At 54.1% G+C, this 20,828-nt stretch overlaps 1 protein-coding gene across 1 annotated transcript in view; it reads right to left on the bottom strand.

Moving 5' to 3' along the window:
* Nucleotides 1–1,057: 1,057 nt before the first annotated feature.
* Nucleotides 1,058–20,828, bottom strand: part of LOC101931939 (adhesion G protein-coupled receptor E3-like) — a 35,869-nt gene continuing 16,098 nt past the window's right edge. Inside the window, 17 exon segments of the mRNA XM_065595066.1 lie at nucleotides 1,058–1,902; nucleotides 2,431–2,538; nucleotides 2,655–2,823; nucleotides 3,092–3,183; nucleotides 3,958–4,078; nucleotides 4,080–4,243; nucleotides 4,783–4,977; nucleotides 5,922–6,146; nucleotides 6,808–7,007; nucleotides 7,716–7,835; nucleotides 8,374–8,551; nucleotides 9,272–9,376; nucleotides 12,099–12,166; nucleotides 13,179–13,334; nucleotides 16,220–16,375; nucleotides 17,112–17,249; nucleotides 19,040–19,096. Of these exon segments, the coding sequence (XP_065451138.1) occupies nucleotides 1,897–1,902; nucleotides 2,431–2,538; nucleotides 2,655–2,823; nucleotides 3,092–3,183; nucleotides 3,958–4,078; nucleotides 4,080–4,243; nucleotides 4,783–4,977; nucleotides 5,922–6,146; nucleotides 6,808–7,007; nucleotides 7,716–7,835; nucleotides 8,374–8,551; nucleotides 9,272–9,376; nucleotides 12,099–12,166; nucleotides 13,179–13,334; nucleotides 16,220–16,375; nucleotides 17,112–17,249; nucleotides 19,040–19,096 (2,258 nt within the window). The 3' untranslated portion in view covers nucleotides 1,058–1,896.

Raw genomic sequence — 20,828 nt, 5'->3', positions numbered from 1 at the left:
GCTTGGGGTGTGGCGGCGTGGATGGGGAAGGCCTTCTCCACCACCAAGCGTCCCCTGCGACAGATGGCGGGGGACCCTCTTCGCTTGACCAGCCATGGTGGGAAGAGAGGGGACCCCTCCCGAGCTCTCAGCCGCTTCAGGGGTTAAGGGGACCCTGCAGCAGCCCAGTCCCCCATGGGCAGTGGGGGACCCTAGACCTCCCACTTCCCTCAGGTGACCGGGAACTACAGCTCCCTGCTGCTGCAGCCGGTGGGACCCCCTACGACTGCTCAGCTGCCATGGGGAATGGGAGACTTCGAAGCTCCCACTAACCGCAGCGGCTGTGGGGGACCCCAGAGCTCCAGCAGCAGTGGGTGCTGAGCTGAACCTGCCTCCTCATTTTGTCACTATATTTTTACTGAAAGTCAGGACAGGTCATAGGCTTCCGTGAATTTTTGTTTATTGCCTGCGACCTGTCCATAATTTTTACTAAAAATATTTTCACCTTACTCATGGTCACAAGCTTTCAAATCGTGGCTGTGGGGTTTCCCAGATTACTGCCAGGTTCCTTTCGCCTTTCTATTAAAAGTTCTCTTTGTTATACACTGAATCAGTGCTTGTGGCAGAGAATGTATTGCCCCTTAGAGGCGCCTGGGTCTGAAGTTATCCCACATTACTGAGTGGGGGTGTGACGGGTTCGGTCACAGAGATCCCCTTGGGACTGTCACCTGATGTGCTGAAATTACCTCTGAGCCTGCTTTCCCTGCAGCTTGGGTCTCCAGATCCCTGCCTTGTTGGGAGAGACACGCTAGCCTGTTGCAACACAGACCCAGGGTCTGGGCCATGCCCCCAAAGCTGCAGACTTCAACTTAAAACAGTTCAGCAGGTTACCTGTCTCCAGCACCCATCTCCAAATGGGATGCAAACCCCAAATACATCCGTTTTACTCTGTATAAAGCTTATACAGGATAAATTTGTAAATTGTTTGCCCTCTCTATCATTGATAGAGAGATATGCACAGCTGTTTGCTCCTCCCAGGTATTAATCACTTACTCTGTGTTTATTAATAAATAGAAGTGATTTTATTAATCATAAAGAGTAGTATTTAAGTGGTTTCACGTAATAACAGACAGAACAAAGTAAGTCATGAAGCAAAATAAAACTAAACACGCAAGTCTAAGCCTAATACATTAAGAAACTGATTACAGGTAAAATCTCACCCTCAAAGATGTTCCAATAACCTTCTTTCATAGACTAGACTCCTTCCTAGTCTGGGCCCAATCCTTTCCCCGGTACAATCTTTGTTAGATCCAGCAGACATCTCAGGTGGTAAGCAGGGGTTTTCTCATGACTGGCAGCCCTTTGTCCTGCTCCACGCCCTTTTATAGCTTTGGCACAAGGCGGGAATCTTTTGTCTCTCTGGGTCCTCACCCCTCCTTCTAAATGGAAAAGTACCAGGTTTAAGATGGATTTCATTATCAGGTGAATGGTCACAAGTCACTGTAAGCCCCCCAGTCTCCATTCCCCATGGGCTGGCCCACACGTACACTGGGAGGCTTTCAGGTAACTAAGGCCATTTACAACTGATTGTTTCTGGAGCATCCTTAATGACCTCCACTTAATATGTTTTTCATCAGTGATAAAGGTTTATAGCTTATTCTCCTAACTCCAGATATAAAAAATAATACATGGAAACAAATAGGATGAACACACTTAGTAGATTACAAGCTTTCTAAAGACACCATACAAGGGGTATTTAGCATAAAGCATATTCCAGTTATATCATATGCATGAGCATATTTCCATAAAGCATATGAAGTGCAACGTCACAGGGGCTCCAGCTGGTTCTGTTTTGTATTGGAACCCCTAGGTATTGAACCCAGCCCTGGTTGCTGCCGACTCCGCCTGGCAGAAGGGTTACTCCTGGCAAGAAAAGCAGAAAAATGACAATAGGTTCCAAGGCCACTGAGAGTGTAATGTGCAAACTGGTGGGTTGTCTCTGTGAGGCAACACACAAAGCCCCTGGATCCTGACCCATAGGGATAATGGAGCCAAGGGAAATTCTTCACGGTGCTGACTGCTCATTGGGGATGATCTGTCTGCACTGACAAGGTGTCAATCCCAGGGGACAATCTGATCTATTCAGTTCATTACACTGCAAGAGCCAATGCCTGCCTAGCCCACAGTGAGTGACCCCTGGAGCTCCCAGCAGAGCCAAGGGAAGGGAACGCGGAGGTGCCAGGACAGGACATTCTGTTCTGATGCCTAAGACATCTAGGGTACTCCTGGATAGTGACCGACTCTCACTAACACTTGCAGTGAAGTTCCCAGCTGGATCATAACCAATCCTGAGTCATTCGGGGGGCAAAGCACCTTTACAGCAGTAATGAGACCCAGCTAGAGAGGACTGTGTCACAGGCAGGTATTGGAACAGAGCAGAGAACCTCTTACCGTCTTGGTGCTGGTGGTGGGGACAGCAAACATGGATAGATCGGATGTCTGAGATTTCGTGCTGGACGTTCGGCATCCCTTGATCCATCTCCTGTACTCCTCTCTCACCTGGAGAGTGAGGGACACGGTCACTGCACTATTTAACTAACTCTGAGAAGATCAGACATGGCCACCGCGAGGCTGGTGATGGTGCTGGGTGGGCACATATGGGCTGGGGGCATTACCTGGCGATTGAGGAGACAGTGCACCAGGAAGATGAAGGCTCCCTGCAGGCTGTTGACGATGGTGAATAAATACGCCATGACCGTGGCTGCTGGGCCGACTTGGAGGAGACCAAGGCTCCATGTGCAGCCCAGAATGAAGAGCTGGGCGATGGCTTTAAAGGTCAGTAACCTGGATAAAGGCAGATGGAGAGATCCCGTTACAATAACCCTATGAAGAGCAATTGAGTCAGGAGAGTCTGGGTAGAGTGGAGTGGAGCTACCATCCCTGGCTTTCCTCTGTAGGACAGGGTTACTGTCAATGCAAACACACTGGGAATTCGTTCCCATGGATCCTAGATCTGCTGTTCCCCTCCTGCAATCCCTCACACCCTCCCGGTGCCAAAGACACTCCAAACCAAGGTATCTGACCCTCCAGGACTGTTTTGTTGCCTTCTCACCTGTGGTCTCTGAGGGTGGACACATCTGCATTGAGGGAGGAGAGTCTGTTTCTGAGGGTCCACAGGGTCAGGGCAAAGAACATTATATTTATCTGTGGGAAGAGTGGGAAATATTTCCTGTAAAACATCCCATCCGGGGCCGGTGATTCCAGCTGAGGCAGAGAACTATCCCAGGGGACCGATCCGAACACTGCAGAACCGGGGACTGCTCATTTCCGGTGGGAATCATCCCCTCTCCTGTAATATCCCCTGGCAGCTCTCGGTCCCTCCCCATGCGTGGAGCTGACAGCACAGCCAGGGCTGAGATGGATCAATGGGATCACAGAGGCCAGATGCTGCGCCGAGTTAAATATGGAGCCTCTCCAGTGCAGTCAGGAGTTATTTTGGGTTTACACTGGTGTAACTGAGAGCAGGATCTGGCTCAGAAATACCAGCTCCTGCCTCTAGAATACTTCCTGCCACTTTCAGGCTGTAACAAATCTCCGCAACCCCGAAACTTCCCCAGGAGGTAGGGAGGAATATGTAGGGACATTTGTTTCCCTCCCTACAAAAAACACTGCAAAGTGCAGCCTTCTCCTTTCCACGTTCCTTGGGTCATTAACTAGACTAGACCAAACACTTGCTGACTTCACTTGTAAAAACTCCTACTGATGTCCATGGAAGCTGTGCCCAAGTAAAGGCTATAGGCCTGGGGATACAGCACAGAGACTAATCCCAGGACTGACCACTGAAGATGAGCCAGGTGGGACCTAACTGGGTCTTTCCTTGTGTTTTATGGGCCACGTTCTCCTCCCTGCTTCACTGAAATCAATGGGGTCGCAGAGGTGAGAGGAGAATGGGGCCCTGTGGTTCTGGGAGGTACCCACCAGGATTATGGCACAGACTGGACCCAGGAAGCTCCAACGAAAGCCTCTCTCCAGGCTGAGCCAGCAGCTAGCGGGAGGGAGGAAGAAGGTGACGTTAATGGGATTACTGCCCTTTTTCAGCCCCGGGGGGGTACATGAATCTCTTCTTGAACCGGCTGGCGCTGGTGTAATTCACGACCTTCAGGTTTCTGACGGTGAGGAAGAGGTGCAGCCCCTCCAGGAACATCCAGCTGAAGCAGGCCAGGAAGAGGTAGTGTAGGAGCCCAGCAATGACAGCACACGCCACCTGGGGGAGACAGAGAGCCCAGGGACACTGCGGTGGGGAAGGGAAATGCTGAGTATGGGGGAGACCTGCCGGGGGGGGTCACACTGGGATTCTAGTTAGCAGAGCTCTCCAGTTATAGCACCCTGTGACCCAGAGACGGCAGGTTCCTCGGTCTATGGAGGGTCCTGTGGGTACACATTGCTGATCCAGGAAGGGAGCAGAGATTATTGGTTACAACAGGGGAACAGGGCTCAGGGAATCCAGGTTCTGTTCACTGCCTTGCCACAGAGTCCCTGGGTCACCATGGGCAAGTCATGTAGAGGAGGAATCGAGGCACAGGGAGACTGACATAGGGATAGAACTGGCCAAATTCCTGGGGATGTGGACACTCAGACCACTCTGCCCAGTGTGAAGGGACATAATGGGGTGCAAACATCCCCCCAGGAATCCCCCCTGTGTCCGGCAGAGTCCAGAATCCAGGGATAACAAAGGGGTTCAAAGCCACACACCCCAGCCCTGCTGCTAATGGAGGAACAGAGCAGGGGAGAATCAGGCCGTACCCGACTGCCAGTGCGGGTCACAGCAGTGAGGAAGAGCAGGTTGGCCAGGAAGAGGCAGAGGCAGAGCTGCAGGTGGAGGGAGGTGCTGACGTTGCGGATGGAGCGGCACAGGAGGAAGGTGAGGATGGCGAGGAAGAGGCACAGCAGGGAGAAGGTCAGTCCCACGTAGGTGATGATGGTCAGTGGGTCAATCTCCTGTAACACAACGGTCGTAACTATAAAGGGAAGGGTAACAGCCCTCCTGTGTACAATACTATAAAATCCCTCCTGGCCAGAGACAGCAAAATCCTTTTACCTGTAAAGGGTTAAGAAGCTCAGATAACCTGGCTGACACCTGACCCAAAGGACCAAGAAGGGGACAAGATACTTTCAAATCTTGAGGGGTAGGGGAGGCTTTTGTTTGTGCTCTTTGGTTTCGGTGTGTTCGCTCTTGGAACTTATAGGGACCAGACATCAATCCATGTTCTCCATATCCTTCTGAACAAGTCTCTCATATTTCAAACTTGCAAGTAACAGCCAGGCAAGTAGTATTAGTTTATCTTTGTTTTCTCAACTTGTGAATGTTCCCTTTGCTAGAGGGATGTATATCTCTGTTTTGTTGTAACTTTGAAACTAAGGCTAGAGGGGGTTCCTCTGGGCTCTTTGAATCTGATTACCCTGTAAAGTTATTTTCCATCCTAATTTTACAGAGATGATTTTTTCCCTTTTCTTTTTAATAAAACCCTCCTTTTAAGAACCTGACTGATTTTTCCATTGTCCAAAGACCCAGGGGTTTGGGTCTTTGATCACTTTGTAACAAATTGGTTAATTTATTATTCTCAAGCCTCTGCAGGAAAGGGGGTGTAAGGGCTTGGGGGGATATTTGGGGGGAAGAGGAACTCCAAGTGTCCTTTCCCTGTTTCTTGTTAAATCACTTGGTGGTGGCAGTGTACCAGATTTTAACCTAAGCTGGTAGAAATAAGCTTAGGGGGCTTTCATGCGGGTCCCCACATCTGTACCCTAGAGTTCAAGAGTGGGGAAGGAACCCTGACAACAGCAAAGGGAGAATCACCAGTGACCCCAGACCAGCACCCTTGGTTCCTACTCAGCCTTTTCCCCAGCAAAGACTCCAGTCGCTCCAGGGAGAGCTTTGCCCATGCCTGAGTGCGGAGCTCAGGGTCCAGCCCTGTGACCCGAGTCTCACGGTGAGATACCGCCACTGTGGTGGGAGCCATTAGGACGGCCAAGCTGGAGAGATGGTCACAGCTGCAGTTGGTGTGAGTGCTGTTCGTGTGCACGGTGGTGCAGCCGTCCGGAGACCAGCTGCCGCTCTCGGCCACTACTTTCCAGTAGACGCAGAGAGCCTCTTCCTCCTCTTTTTTGGCCTGGAAATACAACAGAATCATCCTCATCCTCGTGGGATCACGGAACGTCATTTCTGTTATCACAAGTCTATAGCAAACCCAAGGCCACCTACAGCTCCACGGCTCTCCCCACGCAGCCCCCAGTGCCCACTGGGGCCATCCTGGTGACAGTAGAGAGAGAACGCAGATCCTGCTGCTCCAAAATCACAGGCCCTGCTATTGGAGCGAAAGGGAAATAAATCCTTGCTAGCTGTTAGCACTATAAGGAACGTGGCACATGGCTGAGCAGTTCTGACTGCATCCAGCAGGGGGAAGTGCTGTGTGCACATATACACGTATGCACCCTAACCACTTCATTACCGTATCAAAGTGTTTCATGCTGATTCCCTGAACCACCATCTCTACAGAAAACGGCTTTCCAGTTATTCCGGCTCAGGGGTGAGCTAGGCAAAGCTGTTACCCTAGATCACTTTGCACAGCCATGTGTCGTGGTGTGACCCCCGGTAACCTCTTCCAATAAAACAGCCCCAACGCGTCAGGAATAAGGAGGCCTCCTCTTCTCAGGACCATCAGGAGCCAGAAAGGCAGCACGGTCCAAATGCCCGGCAGGAGATGGTGCCTTCTGTAGGCCCCTCTGGAGCCCCAGATATGGAGCAAAAGGAAAGGCTCTTCCTTCACTCACCTGTCTGTGGCGCAGGGTGAAATATGCGGGTCTGGAGAGGTTAATGGGTCTTCCGTCTCCGAGGGCCCCACTCACCACCCTGGAGTTGAGATGACTCTTCTCCAGCTTCCCACCAGCCGGTAGATTTCCCTCGCTGAGACGTCTCGCACTGATGATGGAGTCCAGGTTGGAGTAGGAAATAAAAGCAGCAGCCCCCAAACCTGCTGGGAGAGGAGATGATCCCTCGTTAGGGAGCTGGGGACGCTATGGCAAAGAAGGAGCCGGCCGGGTGCCCAGGGGTCACAGTGAGTCTGTGGCAGATCTGGGAATGGAACCCAGGATCCTGGCCACAACTCTTAAGGTTTAACCACTGGACTGTGCTACCTCCTCCCTCGGAGCCCCCAGGAACGCGTCCGGCTGGAAACGTCGAGCTGCAGGATGCAGAGACGAAGATTCAGTTTTTCTCAGCGAGACCAGGAGAGGGGCTGGCCAGGGATGAGCTTCCCCTGGTGCTGGAGGATTCGGGGCCCTGAATAAGGCAGCTGTGGTACACGTTACCCTGGTCCCCACATCTCCATTTGGGGGTCTAGCTAGACTAGGGCGTTCCTGCCCTTTCCATTCTCTGGGCCCACTTCATACCAGAGACCCTCTCATGAGCCGTCTCCCCTCTGCGCCCCCAACTCCTCACTGCTCGGGGCTCAAGCTGTGGGACAGGCAGGAACGACGGTGTCAGCTCCATGGCCACAGTCCAAGAACCACTGGCTCAACCAGCAAGGAGCACTCCAGGGCTAGAGACAGAGGCCAGGGCCCGGCCTGGGGATCCATGGGGAGGGAGGGAGGAACGTGGGAACCCAGACTGGGGTTAGGTGCCTGGGAACTGCTCTGTGCTGTGGTTTGAGCCCTGGGTGTCACCATCCTCAAGATGGTACCTCGTGTCGCTGTTCTGGGGATTGAATCACAGTGCACGTCCATCGTCTCCTCGTGAGCTCTCAAGATGAAGATCTCACTGTCCTGGCTGCAGTTCCCTGTGACGAGCCGTGTCTGGATAGCTGTGGGAGGTGGGGGTGAGGAATGACAGAGCCCCTCGCTGTGAAACCCCTTCCCTGGGAATCTGTCCATTCTGGGCCAGATCCACCCCCCTCCCACTCCACTTGGAGCCAGGGGGCTTCAGGGCACTTCGCACTGTGGGAAGGGGAAGTTTGGAGCCCCCCCGAGTTCCATTGATCACCCCCCCATATCCCCTCTCCCCATTCTGGCTCTGTCTCCCTGGGGATGCTGCGTCCCCAGCAGGGGGAATAGTGGGGGTGGGGGGAGGTGACTGGCTCAGTGTGGCAGCCCCTAGTGGTGGAATGCCAAATATTACATTTAAAGCCCTCTCAGGCATTGCTGTTGCTCCTGGGGGCACTGGCAGGACTGGGTTATATTTCCTGGGGCAGGGGCAGTGCTGCTCTGTGTCTGTACTGAACACAGGCTCACATCCACAATGGTATATAGGCTCTAACTTCCAGTGGATTTGGGGCACAGTGTGTAACCCCGTATCTCACGGCAGCCAGCAGGTGGCACCGAGAACCACACGTCCCCCCTCACCCATAGACTCTGTCGTCATGTTCTGTGTGGTTATCTCTGGAGACCGGAGCGCAGTGGCCAGCGCAGCCCATTCCACGCTCTGCAGCAGGACCGTCACGGCCGACCCCACGTCCCCCTTGTCTCCGCCATCCCAGAGGGAGGTGCTGTTCAGGAGGGCATTGAAAGGGAGAGTTGCGTTCTGGGGATAGGAAAGGAAAGGCCCTGGGAGCGAAGAGTCCGGGGTTTAGGTGCCACGTCCCGTGTGTTCCCAGGGGGCATCGGGCATCACAGCCTCTCCCAGTTGAGGAGGCTGCAGTGCTCTCAGAGGGGGAGCCCTTTACAAAGGGGGTCCACTGAGGCTGACTCGGGGCCCCACTGGGACCTGAAGCCAACTGGGGTAGAACCCTTTGTTCTTTCTTCTTCACTCCCCCATCCCTCCATTACAGATGCCAGGGAACAACATTGTCACAGGCCCACGGCTTCCTAGGCTGTCTCTATGCTGCATCCGGCAGCGGCTCAGAAATGTCTGGCAGGGCAGGGATAGAGCCCAGATCCTGCTGCCTGAAAAACTTAGGTCACTGACAGATGAGCTGAAGGAGAATCCCCATTAACTGTTAGCAGTATAGAACCTCTAATGAACAACAACAGTTCTGAACACTAGAGGGTGTATTTGGGTGGACAAACACAAATGTGCATTCACACCACTAGAGGGCATGTGCACACAGACACAGACAAACACCACTAGACTGTGCACCCCTGCTCCCCACAGCAGTGGAGGGCACAGATCTTTTCTGAAGAGTATCTACATGTCGCCCTCCCCCGAGAATAGACTCCTAACCCAGCACAGCAGCACACAGGGTCTGGGGCACACGGAGGGGCACTAGTCTGCAGGGCACATTCAAGGGAAGGAGCCTCTCACCTCCAGTGATAACGCCGCACTCCCGTCTTTGAACGTGGACATCAAAATCTCTAAGGTTGAATTAAAGAAAGAGCAAAGACTGCTGCTTCTGCTGCTCCGCTTTCCCTGCAGAGAGACCCAGGGCAGAGGGAGAGTTCTGCAGGCGCTGAAGGGCGACCGACATTGGTGTTTGCCTTATGCAGGGGCCTGATCCTGACACCCCTCATTGAATGAATAAAGCTTTTATATCAGACGTGTCCAGGACATGTACGATGGTGCTGTTGCCACAGCACGAGGTTCATGTGGCGATAGGGAACAGTTTCCAGTAACAGTTGGACTACATCAAGGCTTGGGACTAAGCCCCTTTTTGTTCACGTCAGTGCTGGAGGCATTGACAGAAAGCAGCCAGAGAGTGGCCCCCGGCACATGCCTTTTGCAGATGACGTAGTGCTCGTGGGGGAGAGGAAAGAGGAAGTGAAAGAAGATGCAGAGAGACATGGAGGTGCATATTGGAAAGAAACGGCATGAAAACCAGCAGAAGAAATCAGAGTATAGGGTCTGTAGATTCAATGCTCTCCTCAGGAAGACAATGGGCGTGTAAGTCCAGGGCCAGCCACTAGCAAAGCTACAGAAGTTTTAGAAGGTTCAATATCAATTTGCAAACACCTAGAAGATAATAAGGTGATAAGTAACAGTCAGCATGGATTTGTCAAGAACAAATCCTGTCAAATCAACCTGATAGCTTTCTTTGGCAGAGTAACAAGCCTTGTGGGTAGGTGAGAAGTGGTAGGTCTGGTATATCTTGACTTTTGTAAGGCTTTTGACACTGTCTCATGTGACCTCATAAATAAACTAGGGAAATACAACCTATATGGAGCCACTCTAAGGTGGGTGCATAACTAGGTGGAAAACCATCCCCAGAGAGTAGTTATCAGTGGTTCACAGTCAAGCTGGAAGGGCATATCGAGTGGGGTCCCGCAGGGATCAGATCTGGGTCTGGGTCTGTTCAATATCTTCATCAGTGATTTCGATAATCGCATACAGAGTACATTTATAAAGTTTGTGGATGATACCAAACTGGGAGGGCTTGCAAGTGCTTTGGTGAATAGGATTAAAATTCAAAATGATCTGGACAAACTGGAGAAATGGTCTGAAGTAAATAGGATTAAATTCAACAAGGACAAATGCAAAGTACTCCATTTAGGAAGGAACAATCACTTGCACACATATAAAATGGGAAATGAATGCCTAGGAAGGAGTACTGTGGAAAGGGATCTATGGGTCACAGTGGACCACAAGCTAAATATGAGTCAACAGTGTAATGCTGTTGCAAAAAAAGCAAATCTCATTCTGGGATGTATTAGCAGGAGTGTTGTAAGTAAGATACGAGAAGTAATTCTTCCGCTCTACTCCGCACTGATTAGACCTCAACTGGAGTATTGTGTTCAGTTCTGGGCACCGCGTTTCAGGAGAGATGTAGACAAATTGGAAAAAGTCCAGAGAAGAGCAACAAAAATGATTAACGGTCTAAAAAACATGACCTATGAGGGAAGATTGAAAAAATTGGGTTTGTTTAGTCTGGAAAAGAGAAGGCTGAGAGGGGACGTGATAACAGTTTTCAAGTACAACTCTACCCCGATATAACGCTGTCCTCAGGAGCCAAAAAATCTTACTGCGTTATAGGTGAAACTGCATGATATCAAACTTGCTTTGATCCGCCAGAATACGCAGCTCTGCCCCCCTGGAACACTGCTTTACTGCGTTATATCCAAATTCATGTTATATCGGGTTGCGTTATATCGGGGTAGAGTTGTATATAAAAACATGAGTGGTTGTTACTAGGAGGAGGGAGAAAAATTGTTCTTCTGAACCTCTGAAGATAGGATAAAAAGCAATGGGCAGTTTAAATTGGGCATTAGGAAAAGTTTCCTGTCAAGGATAGTTAAGAACTGGAATAAACTGCCTGGGGAGGTTGTGGAATCTCCATCATTGGAGATTTTTTAGAGCAGGTTGGACAAACACCTGTCAGGGATGGTCTAGATAATACTTAGTCCTGCCATGAGTGTAGGGAACTGGACTAGATGGCCTCTCGAGGTCCCTTCTGTTCCTACAATTCTGTGATAGTACAAGAAAATGATGAACTCAACAAAAAACTTATAAGCAGATTGGGAAAAGCATGGAGTAAAGGGAGAGAAGCGAGGGAGTGCTCTGCGATAGGAGAACGCCTGTCAAACAGAAAAGTAAGATCTAGAAGATGGTGATCAGGCCTGCACTTTTGTATGGCTCCAAAAGCCAGGGACTGAGGAAGAGCCAGGACCTATTTTGAAGACAGAGGAAATGAAAATTTTAAGATGGATGCTTGGAGTTACAAGTTTGAAATGAGGGAATTAGGGCAAGAGTGAAAGTAGGACTAATGATAGAAAAGCTGAGGGAACCAGGCTCAGATGGTGTGGGTGTGTGACAAGAAGGTCAGAAGAACAAACAGGAAACAAGGTGCTAAAGATAGACGCAGAAGATAAGAGGATTGGGAGACTCCAGACTGGATGGGTGGCTGTCATACAAAAGGATTTGATAAGCTGTGGAGTTTCTGAGGAACTGCTTCAAGACAAACTGGAATAGAGAAGGACTTGAACAGCTGATCACATGTAGATGGGACCAGCCTAGAAGGATGAGGAGGATCGAGTCCCAGCGATGAAAGGAACAAACACCGCATTGCCCTAATCTTGGATGGGGTTTACAGGGGTCACTGTAATACCAACAGGAAAGGTTTTTGTCTGGGAATTTCCATATTGGTGGTAAAAAACACAGGGCAAAATCCCCAACAAATGAATGAGGGGTTTGAACGTACCTGCAGAGAGAAATTTCTGCACGTCTCTTTGATTCCCTCAAACTCAACGCTGGGGTTAATGCTGGGGACTTAGAGAGGAACAGACGTTAGAGCTTTCATATCAGGTTTTCATATCAACTCACTCCTGCCTGGGGGGAAATCCGCTTCTGTTCCCAGGCCCGATGGCTGCTGTCTGTCCACATGCCAGTCCCACAATGGCAATAGTTTAACACGTGGCTGCTACAAAACTCCCTCCCTTCCTCCCCGTCTCACTCTGTTTCTCTCTCCCCTCCATTTACACTCCACTTTGCCTGTCCCTCCTGCTCCTGTCTCTGAGACTTCTTGATGTGTTTCCATCTACTCTGCACAGAGACCTGCTGGGTACAGATGCCTCTGCCCGCTGGGGAGACCCCACCTTTACACGTGCCTTAGCCCCGCTGTACTGCCAACTGGGAGCCGCCCGAGGTAAGCGCCACCCGGATGGAGCCTGATTCTCAGCTACGCTCAGGCGGCACTAGGCTGCTCTGGCAGCCGAACGGCCACTCGAGAATCCCCCACCTGGCAAAAGGGGCCACCCCAGCTGGAGTGGAGCTGCTGTAGGGGTCCTGCCCCCACCCTGCTCCTAACCCCTGATGTAGGGGCTGAGGCAGGGGTGCGTAGCATTGCACTAGTCTGTGCCCCCCAGGACCCACAGGGGGAGGATCAGGAGCGTGGCTGGGGCTAACTGTGCCCATAGGGGGCAGAGCGCACTGTGCTATTTCCATGGCCCAGACACGAGGCCCCTTCCCAGGCTCAGGGGGACACTAGCAGCCCAGATGCTGCGTGTTGGGGCCAGCGACTGTCCCCTCCCCTCTCCCTAGTGCATCACTGCAGCACAAGGAGTTTGCTCTGTGGGTCTGTTAATTCCCTGTCCAAGCGCCAGGCACAGCGGTGAGCCCGGCCCCATGCTCTGCGGGAGCAGGCAAAAGTCATGTCTCATCAAAGCCTCGCTGATGGCCTCCGGCTACTGCTAAAGTTGGCAGCAGCCCTGGTGCGGCCCCTTGCTGGCAATAAGCATGTGGGGTGGGGGTCTCAGCAGGTGGGGGCCAGGGGAGAGCTCACCCTGGCAGGTGTCCCCACTCGCGTGCATGAATTTGGTTTTCCCAGAGCTGGGCTCGTAGCCATCGATGCAGGTGCAGTAGTAACTCCCAGCCACGTTGTTGCATATTGCGTGGGGTCCGCAGTCTGCCGGGCTCGGGCCCTGACACTCGTCAATATCTGCAAAACAAGAGGGGATGTTATGTACAGTCCTGGCAGGGAGACATTCCTGTATCACCCACCTGTACTGAGCTGGGTGATGGGACCCAGGTGACCAGGCCCCTGGGAGCTTAACAATCACAAGCCTGATTCTCAGCTATGCTCAGGCCACACTAGGCTCTGGCAGCGGAACGGCCATTCGAGAATATGGTGTATTGAAAACTGTGTTAGCATCACAAGCTCTCACTTTACTTCTGTAAGGGGCTTTCCTGGACTCTCTTTCTAGGGAGCTCGGGTGACAAGCATATAATCTGGGGTTTCCCACAGTGTGTCTGCCAAAGAGCCCAGCCTAGAGCCAAGTGGGGTTAGTTGTACCCATTTGCCTTCAGGAGCAGCCTGCTTTGTCTCTCTCTGTTTGGGGTCCTCGTGTGCTGATGTTCTGGATTCTAAGAATAACCCTGTGTTGAGCTGCAGCCCACCAGCGAGAGGATGTGATGCTTTGTTTCTAACTGTGTGTGTGTGCCGTGAACATAACAGAGGGAAGGGGACCTTCAGACCCCAGATCTGCCACTGTGGCCTCTATGGGCCAAGCCCCTATGGGGCCAAGATTTGGGGAGATGTAGGAGTCCATGTTTGAAGCTGAGTTGCCCAAGGGGTGGGAACACTGGGACTTGGCAGAAATCCCCCTCAGGTTCCAATCACAGAGGAACACACAGACATTGCCAGCCTGGGTCAGCCCCAAGGCCCATCTACCCCGGTATCCCGTCTAAGACGGGTGCTATGGAGGAAGCTGTAAGTGACCTGCAGCAGCAGCGAGAGGATAATCTGTCCCCATGAAGGTCTCGTTCTGGTTTCTAATAGTTGGAGTTCGGCTGAAGCCCTGAAGTGGGAGCTTTTCCCTCCCTCCCAGAATTATTGTCCATTAACTAGCACAGCTCCAGGCATTGTCGTTCCCCATAGAAACAGCCAGTCCCTCTTTAAAACTCGACACATTCACAGCCTCCAGGCCGCAGTAGCAGTGAGTTCCAGAGGCTACTGCTTCCCCGGGTGGAGGAGTATTTCCTTGTTTCTGCTTTGAATTTGCCCCTTTTCAATTCAATCCAATCCACACACTGCCCCTTGCTCATTGGTCTTTCTAAAGCTCGTGATTTTCTAAGCGAATCTGATTTTCTTTAGTGCCTGGGATTGTCGTCACGATCTCAGCCATGCACTTGAGACCCACTGGAGCCGAGTTAAGTGCGTAGCTGGGCAGGGCTGGAGCCAAGCATGTGCTTTGCTGACTCGGGGGGTCAGGGAGCACAGACAGGGACCAGCACAAAGCGATTTAGCAGCTGGCAGCTTCCAGCATCCCCTGGTGGAGACACCAGCATGTGGGTCTCCCCTGCCAGGGGACTGGCATTGGTGCATGCGCCAGCTTCACCAGCGCAAAGGGGTCTCCCAATCCACTGCACTGCGAGCCCAGAGAGACCTCTCGGGCTGTGCCCTGGGCAAACTCCCTGCCCTGGGGGAGTGACGCAGAGCTGACCAACCCGTGTGTCCCTGCGCCATGCCGCTGGAAGCAAGGGTGTCTGAGGGAAGGCTGGGGCTGGGCTGGCAATGCCAGTCCCAGCACATACCCCTCCCAGCGCTGCCCTGGGGAGTGACGCAGAGCTGGAGCAGAGAGAGCCTGGAGCAGGGGCCTGGTACAAGGCCCGAACCAAAGTCAGCAGAAGTGATGCTCCGAGCAAAAGTCCGGCCCTGTGGGACACTGAGCCAGAAAGGGTTAAGCAACTTGCAGGTGAAATGACCCAAATTCTGCCTTTGAAGCCATATTAGAAAAGGAGCCGGGAGCTGTGTTTCTGGCTTCTGGGTGAGCCGCACAGTATCAGAGCAGCTGGTTTGTTGCTGGTTTGGTGAATCGAAGTTTCAGAACTAACCAGTGGGGGATTGTCGGCCCCACTCTGCAGTTTGCCCTGATGGAGCAATCTCAGTGTGGCCCCCCCAGGCACCAGTCACACCCTGTCACCAAGCAGAAGCTTCCTGCAAGTTCTCCCTCTGGTGCATGAACTCGGCCCCGGAGCCACACGCGGCTCTTCAGAAGTTAATATGCGGCTCCTTGTACAGGCACCAACTCCGGGGCTGGAGCTACAGGCGCCAACTTTCCAATGTGCCGGGGGTGCTCACTGCTCAACCCCTGGCTCTGCCACAGGCCCTGCCCCCACTCCACCCCTTCCCGCCCCCTCAGCCTGCAGTGCCCTCACTCCTCCCCCTCCACCCCACAGCCTCCTGCACGCCACGAAACAGCTGATTGGGAGTTGTGGGAAGGAAGGGGGAGGTGCTGATGGATGGGGCTGTCAGTAGGTGGAAGGTTCTGGGAGTGGGGTGGGGGAACTGATGGGGGGCTGCTGATGTGTTACTGTGGCTCTTTGGCAATGTACATTGGTAAATTCTGGCTCCTTCTCAGGCTCAGGTTGGCCCCCCCTGCCCTAGAGGCCAGAGCAGAGCATGGCTGCCTCCCCCCCGGTGGAAGCTCAAGCAATAAGGGACGGGGGTGTGTGTGTGTGTGTGAAGTCAAGAATGCCTGAGCCCAATTCCGAGAGCCGTTACCGGGGCCACTTCCCAGGCTCAGCAGGGCACTAGTGTCCCGTCCCCTCTCCCCAGCGCATCTCTGCAGCACAAGGAGTTTGCTCTGTGGGTCTGTTTCTAACCCCGAGGGTTTATTCCCTGTCCAAGCGCCGGGTACAGGGTGAGCCTGGCCTCATGCTCTGCGGGAGCAGGCGAGGGTCACGTCTCATCACAGCCTCGCTGACAGCCTCGATACACTCCCAAAGATGGCAGCAGGCCCGGTGCAGCACCAGGCCTGGAACGAGCATTTGTGTTTGTGAGGGGGGGGGGTCTCAGCAGGTGGGGGCCAGGGGAGAGCTCACCCTGGCAGGTGTTTTCACTTGCATCCTTGAAGATGGCTCTCCTAGAGCTGGGCTCGTAGCCATGGATGCAGTGGCAGTAGTAACTCCCAGCCACATTGGTGCAGTTTGCGTTGTGTCCGCAGTCTGGCTGGCTCGGCCCCAGACACTCGTTAATATCTGTAATGCAAGAGGGGACGCTCTGTACAGTCCTGGCAGAGCGATGTTCCCTGTATCACCCCCCCAGACCCCTGTACTGAGCTGGGTGACGGGACCCAGGTGACTGGGGCCCTGAGCAGTTCCTGATTAAGGGCCTGATTCTCAGTTACCCATTTCTGCTGCTGGAATGTTGTGAACAGCCCCCCCGAGCCTCCTGTCCCAGGTACGGGGGGTTCGGCCCCACAAACACCCAGATCCCCCATGTATGGGGGGTGGGTTGGGAGACGTCCCCTTGGGGCTCCAGGCTCCTGTGTGTTGGGGGGGATGTCAAGTTGCCTTGCCTCTGCCCCCTCCCTCCTTGGATCCCTGTGGGTTGGAGGGGGGAAGTATAGCCAGGGCTGCCCCAATCTGCTCCTCTGGGCAGGGATCCGTGGGGCCTGTCTGCCCCAGGACACCCAGTGGCTGACTAGGGCCCAGGCTGGGATTCAGACCGGTCAGTGTGATGGGCCCCCCCCACCCTGTGCCCCATTCACAGAGCCCAACGCTCCTGGCTCCTGCTGCAGCCGCTCCTGCTGCTCACTCTGGAGGCCCCGGTTCGATCACCAGGAGGGCGGCGCTCACCCGTGCTGCTGCCTCCCCTCATTCCCCAGCCGGGCTGAGCCCCCCCAACAGGCCCTGGAGTCAGTGGAGTTGGCTGTTCCATCCCTTAATGCCCTGCTCTGGCCCTGCACACAGAACAACGTGGGAGCCCCGTTACCGTCACAGATCTCCGTTGTGTCGGTGAAGAAGCGATTCCCATGTGACTGGTATCCATCCAGGCAGGTGCAGTGGGTGTTGTTCACACACTTGGCGTTTGCTGGGCATAGCATATGGCTGTTGCAGTCCTCAGTGGTACCTGCAGGGGCGGGAACAGCTGGGCAGGGTCAGCCAGTGCAGAGCAGCTCCCCCCCACCCCCACCCCACACTGGGATCGACTCCTTTCACACGCCTCATTCGCTGATTTTCATCCCTGGGCGCCTGGCAAACAGCTCCGACACCATCCACCGCCTGGCAACAAGCTGCCCTCGGCTGCACAGGGGCCTTGGCTACCTGGGTTGCCCCTGGCACAGACAGGCAGAACTGCCAGAGCTGGGCGTCGCTTCAAATGAACAGGGCCGGCTCTGGCTTTTTGGCTGCCCCAAGCAACAACAACAACAACAAAAACATCAAAAAATGGGGCGGCCAGAATGGCAAAGCAAAAAAAACAAACCCTGTGGCGTGGCAGGCGCGCGGGTGCAGGGGGACTCCCTGTGCTTCAGATGTGCCCCGGCTAGCGGGGGGAGGGGGAGGGAGCTAGGGGAGAGAGAGAAGGGGGGCGGCCAGGGCTTCAGCGGGGCGCTGCCATTCGGCCCTTCTCGCCGTGCCCCCTGCTGGGAGGGCTCCGCGCCGTTCCAGTCGGCTGGGAGAGAAGGACGCGGGCTGCCCTGCCGGGCTTGCTGCAGGGCGCTTCCGTCCTCCATGCCGCTGCCCCCTACAGGGCGGCCGAAGCGGAACAACAACAACAACAACAACAAAAAAGCGGCCGTGCTGCCCTAGGATTGGGCGGAATGCCGCCTCCTACAATCTGCCACCCGAAGCACCAGCTTGCTCGGCTGGTGCCTGGAGCCGGCCCTGCAAATGAAATGTTTTTTGATCTCACCTTATTTTTCTCCTTTTTGTTCCCGTCGTCATTACTCTCATTAGCGTCAATTACAAACCCAAACCTCGCTTCAAACCGGAAAATGGGATTTTTTCATTTTGAAAATTATTTCATCTCCCCCACTCCCACACACAATTTATCCCTGAGTAAAACCAAACATTCCTCTGAACCGAATTGGAATTTTCTGGCAAAAAATGGGTCCTTGGGAAGTTCCTGCCCGACTCTGCTCTGGATTGACTGAGAGCGGAGTCGGGCGCGAGGCTAGTTTGGATCCTGAGCTGCCTCCCATGACCCAGACTGTGACCTGCCTACGGGGGCTCCTGGATCCTTTAGCTGCCCGGTGTCTGGGGCTCCACTGGGACCCGTCCCTCTGGCCAGCGTGAGGGGAAGGATCCCAGCGCAGCTTAGCCGGCTGCAGGGCTTGGGATGGGAGCAGACGGAGCAGGTGGGAGCAGCACTGGGGGACCCCAGTGGGTCAATGGGAATTTGCCCGAATCCCATCTTGGGATTTTCGCAGCAGAGCTGGGCTCGAAGCGCAGAGTCCGGATCCCAAACGCCCCCCAGCTGGGCACGTGGGTCCCCGGTTTCAGTTCAGTCCGATTTTAGACGGTAGCGGGGGGAGAATTACAAATGCCACTTCTAATGTCTGAGCCATCAGGGGTTTGATTCAGGTTGGTCAATAACACGGCCCTTGGCTACAAAGGGGATCTGCCCCTCACTCCAGCCCCCAGTGTAGAGCCGTGGGCCCCAGTGTCTATTCTCTGCTGGCCACGGGGCTGGGGAGGGAAGGGGAGGCCTACACAGGGGCATTCTCCTCTCCCCTGCATGCACCCACCCTGCTCTATAAACCCACCCCAAGATACCCACACCAAGGGGCTGCTCCCGGCTCGCCCGACCCCTTACTCTGCTCTCCTCCCACAAGGGAAAGGAACTGGAGGGGGCGGAGGCCAGAGACTCCAGGCAGCCGGGAGCGCTGGGGAAGGTTAGCCAGGAGGAGTCAGCCTTACCTTGTAAGCCATGATTCTGGGCCACAGTGCCCCCCAGGCACAGGGCGATGCAGAGCCCTGGAAGGCAGAGACAGGGTAAGGCACCATGGGGAGATCGTAACCGCCACTCAGCTGCACACACCCCCAGCCGCCCCAGTCCTGCCAATCCTGGGCCAATGGCCAATCAGTGCCCTGCCGATGGTGGAATTAAAGATTCAGAAACCTGGTGCACTGGGAAATCAGCCCCAGCTGGGATCCCTGCTAATATTTTTAACTGATTCCAGTTGGGAACTGGACTTTTGGCCAGGGCAACTGGGTCTTTTACTGTGTGTACTAGCCCATTGTCAGGGCTGGATTTATACTTAGGCGCCCCTAGGCGCAGGGGCTTGGTGGTCATTCCTCCCCACCCCCGCAGATTGGAGCTCTGGGGGCCCCGCTGCCTGGAGGCAGCCAGGAACTGCAGGGTACCCTTGCTGCTCGGAAACTCTTAACCACCTTGGGTGGCAGGGGATCCCCACCACATTTAACTTTTAGGTGCCACCCAGCGCTCCCTCTGCCCACTGTCCAGAACCCCCCACCCCCTCTGCCCAGAGCTGCCTCATGAACTCCCCCAGTGACCCACTCTGCCAAGCCCTGCCCCCCAGCCCACACTCACTGGCCCCGTTAAGAGGTGACACTGTCGACCCTCAGCCGGCCCTGCCCCCTGCTGGGACCTGAGAGTGGCAAAGTTTGAATTTTTAGGTGCCCTATAGAATGCCGGCACCCCTAGGCACGTGCCTACTGTGCCTACTCGGAAATCTGACCCTGACCATTGTGCCGGGTGGCGTCCAGAGCCCAACAAAATCACGGCCCCCATTATGCCAGGTGCTGCCCAGAGCTGACTGAGTTCAGGGCCACATCACACTCTGTGCTGCACAGACAGACAGTGAGCCAGTCTGTGACCCAAAAGGCTCATGGCAATAGGCAAAGGGAGAAGCATTCTCTCCACTTTGCAGATGGGGAAACTGAGGCACGGTGAGGTACAGTGAGGGGTAATGACTTACCAAAGGTCACCCAGTGCGTCCATGCAATGGACAAACTCACTTGGAAAGGGGAAGCACCAAGGGGAGATTGGGGCAGAAAGACAACACAGGCTGCTGTTGCTCTGAGACATTAACCACACACCTGTGCGAAGAAGCAGATGATAAAGGACCCATGGGCTGAGTGCCTGAGGTGATGTGAAAAGGGGAAGCACAGCGGGCTGTGGAACCCGATTGTGCTTTCCTAGGAAGGGAGCTAGAAAAGGGGCACGTCTTTGAAATTCGGCTCCTGTCGACCTCCCCTGGGGAGACTCCATGGAGGACGAGGGAGCTGGGGAGGTGACGGCATCACAGTTCCCCTTGGAGCGAAGGCCGAGCCATTCATTCAGAGATTCTCAGGCCAGGAAGGGAGCAGGCTGATCCGACCTCTCACACTGCACGGACCAGAGAATGACCCAGGGATTCCTGCATCCAGCCCGTAGCTGGGGATCGAGCTAGAGCCGAGCTTGAGAGAGAAGAGTCCATCTATTCAACTCCAAGTGATGGAAACCGCTGTTGTGTGTTCACACTGTCAGTTGCCTGTGCAATAGCGTGTTCACACTTGTGGCACTTGCAGCGGTATTCGGAGTGGTGCACTCTGGGCAGCTATCCCACAGTGCACCTCTTTCTCTTCTGCCGCTAAGAGTTGTGGGAAGGCGGAGGGTGTCACAGGGCATCCTAGGTCCTGTCGTAATGCCCCATGATGCATTGCTTCGCATCCCAGCAATCCCTGTGCTTCCGTCCGCATTTAG

This window comes from Chrysemys picta, chromosome 4 (genome assembly GCF_011386835.1).
Source record: "Chrysemys picta bellii isolate R12L10 chromosome 4, ASM1138683v2, whole genome shotgun sequence".
Taxonomy (NCBI): domain Eukaryota; kingdom Metazoa; phylum Chordata; order Testudines; family Emydidae; genus Chrysemys; species Chrysemys picta.
Note: the sequence above shows the minus strand (reverse complement) of the source record. Positions and strands in the feature narration are given on the sequence as shown.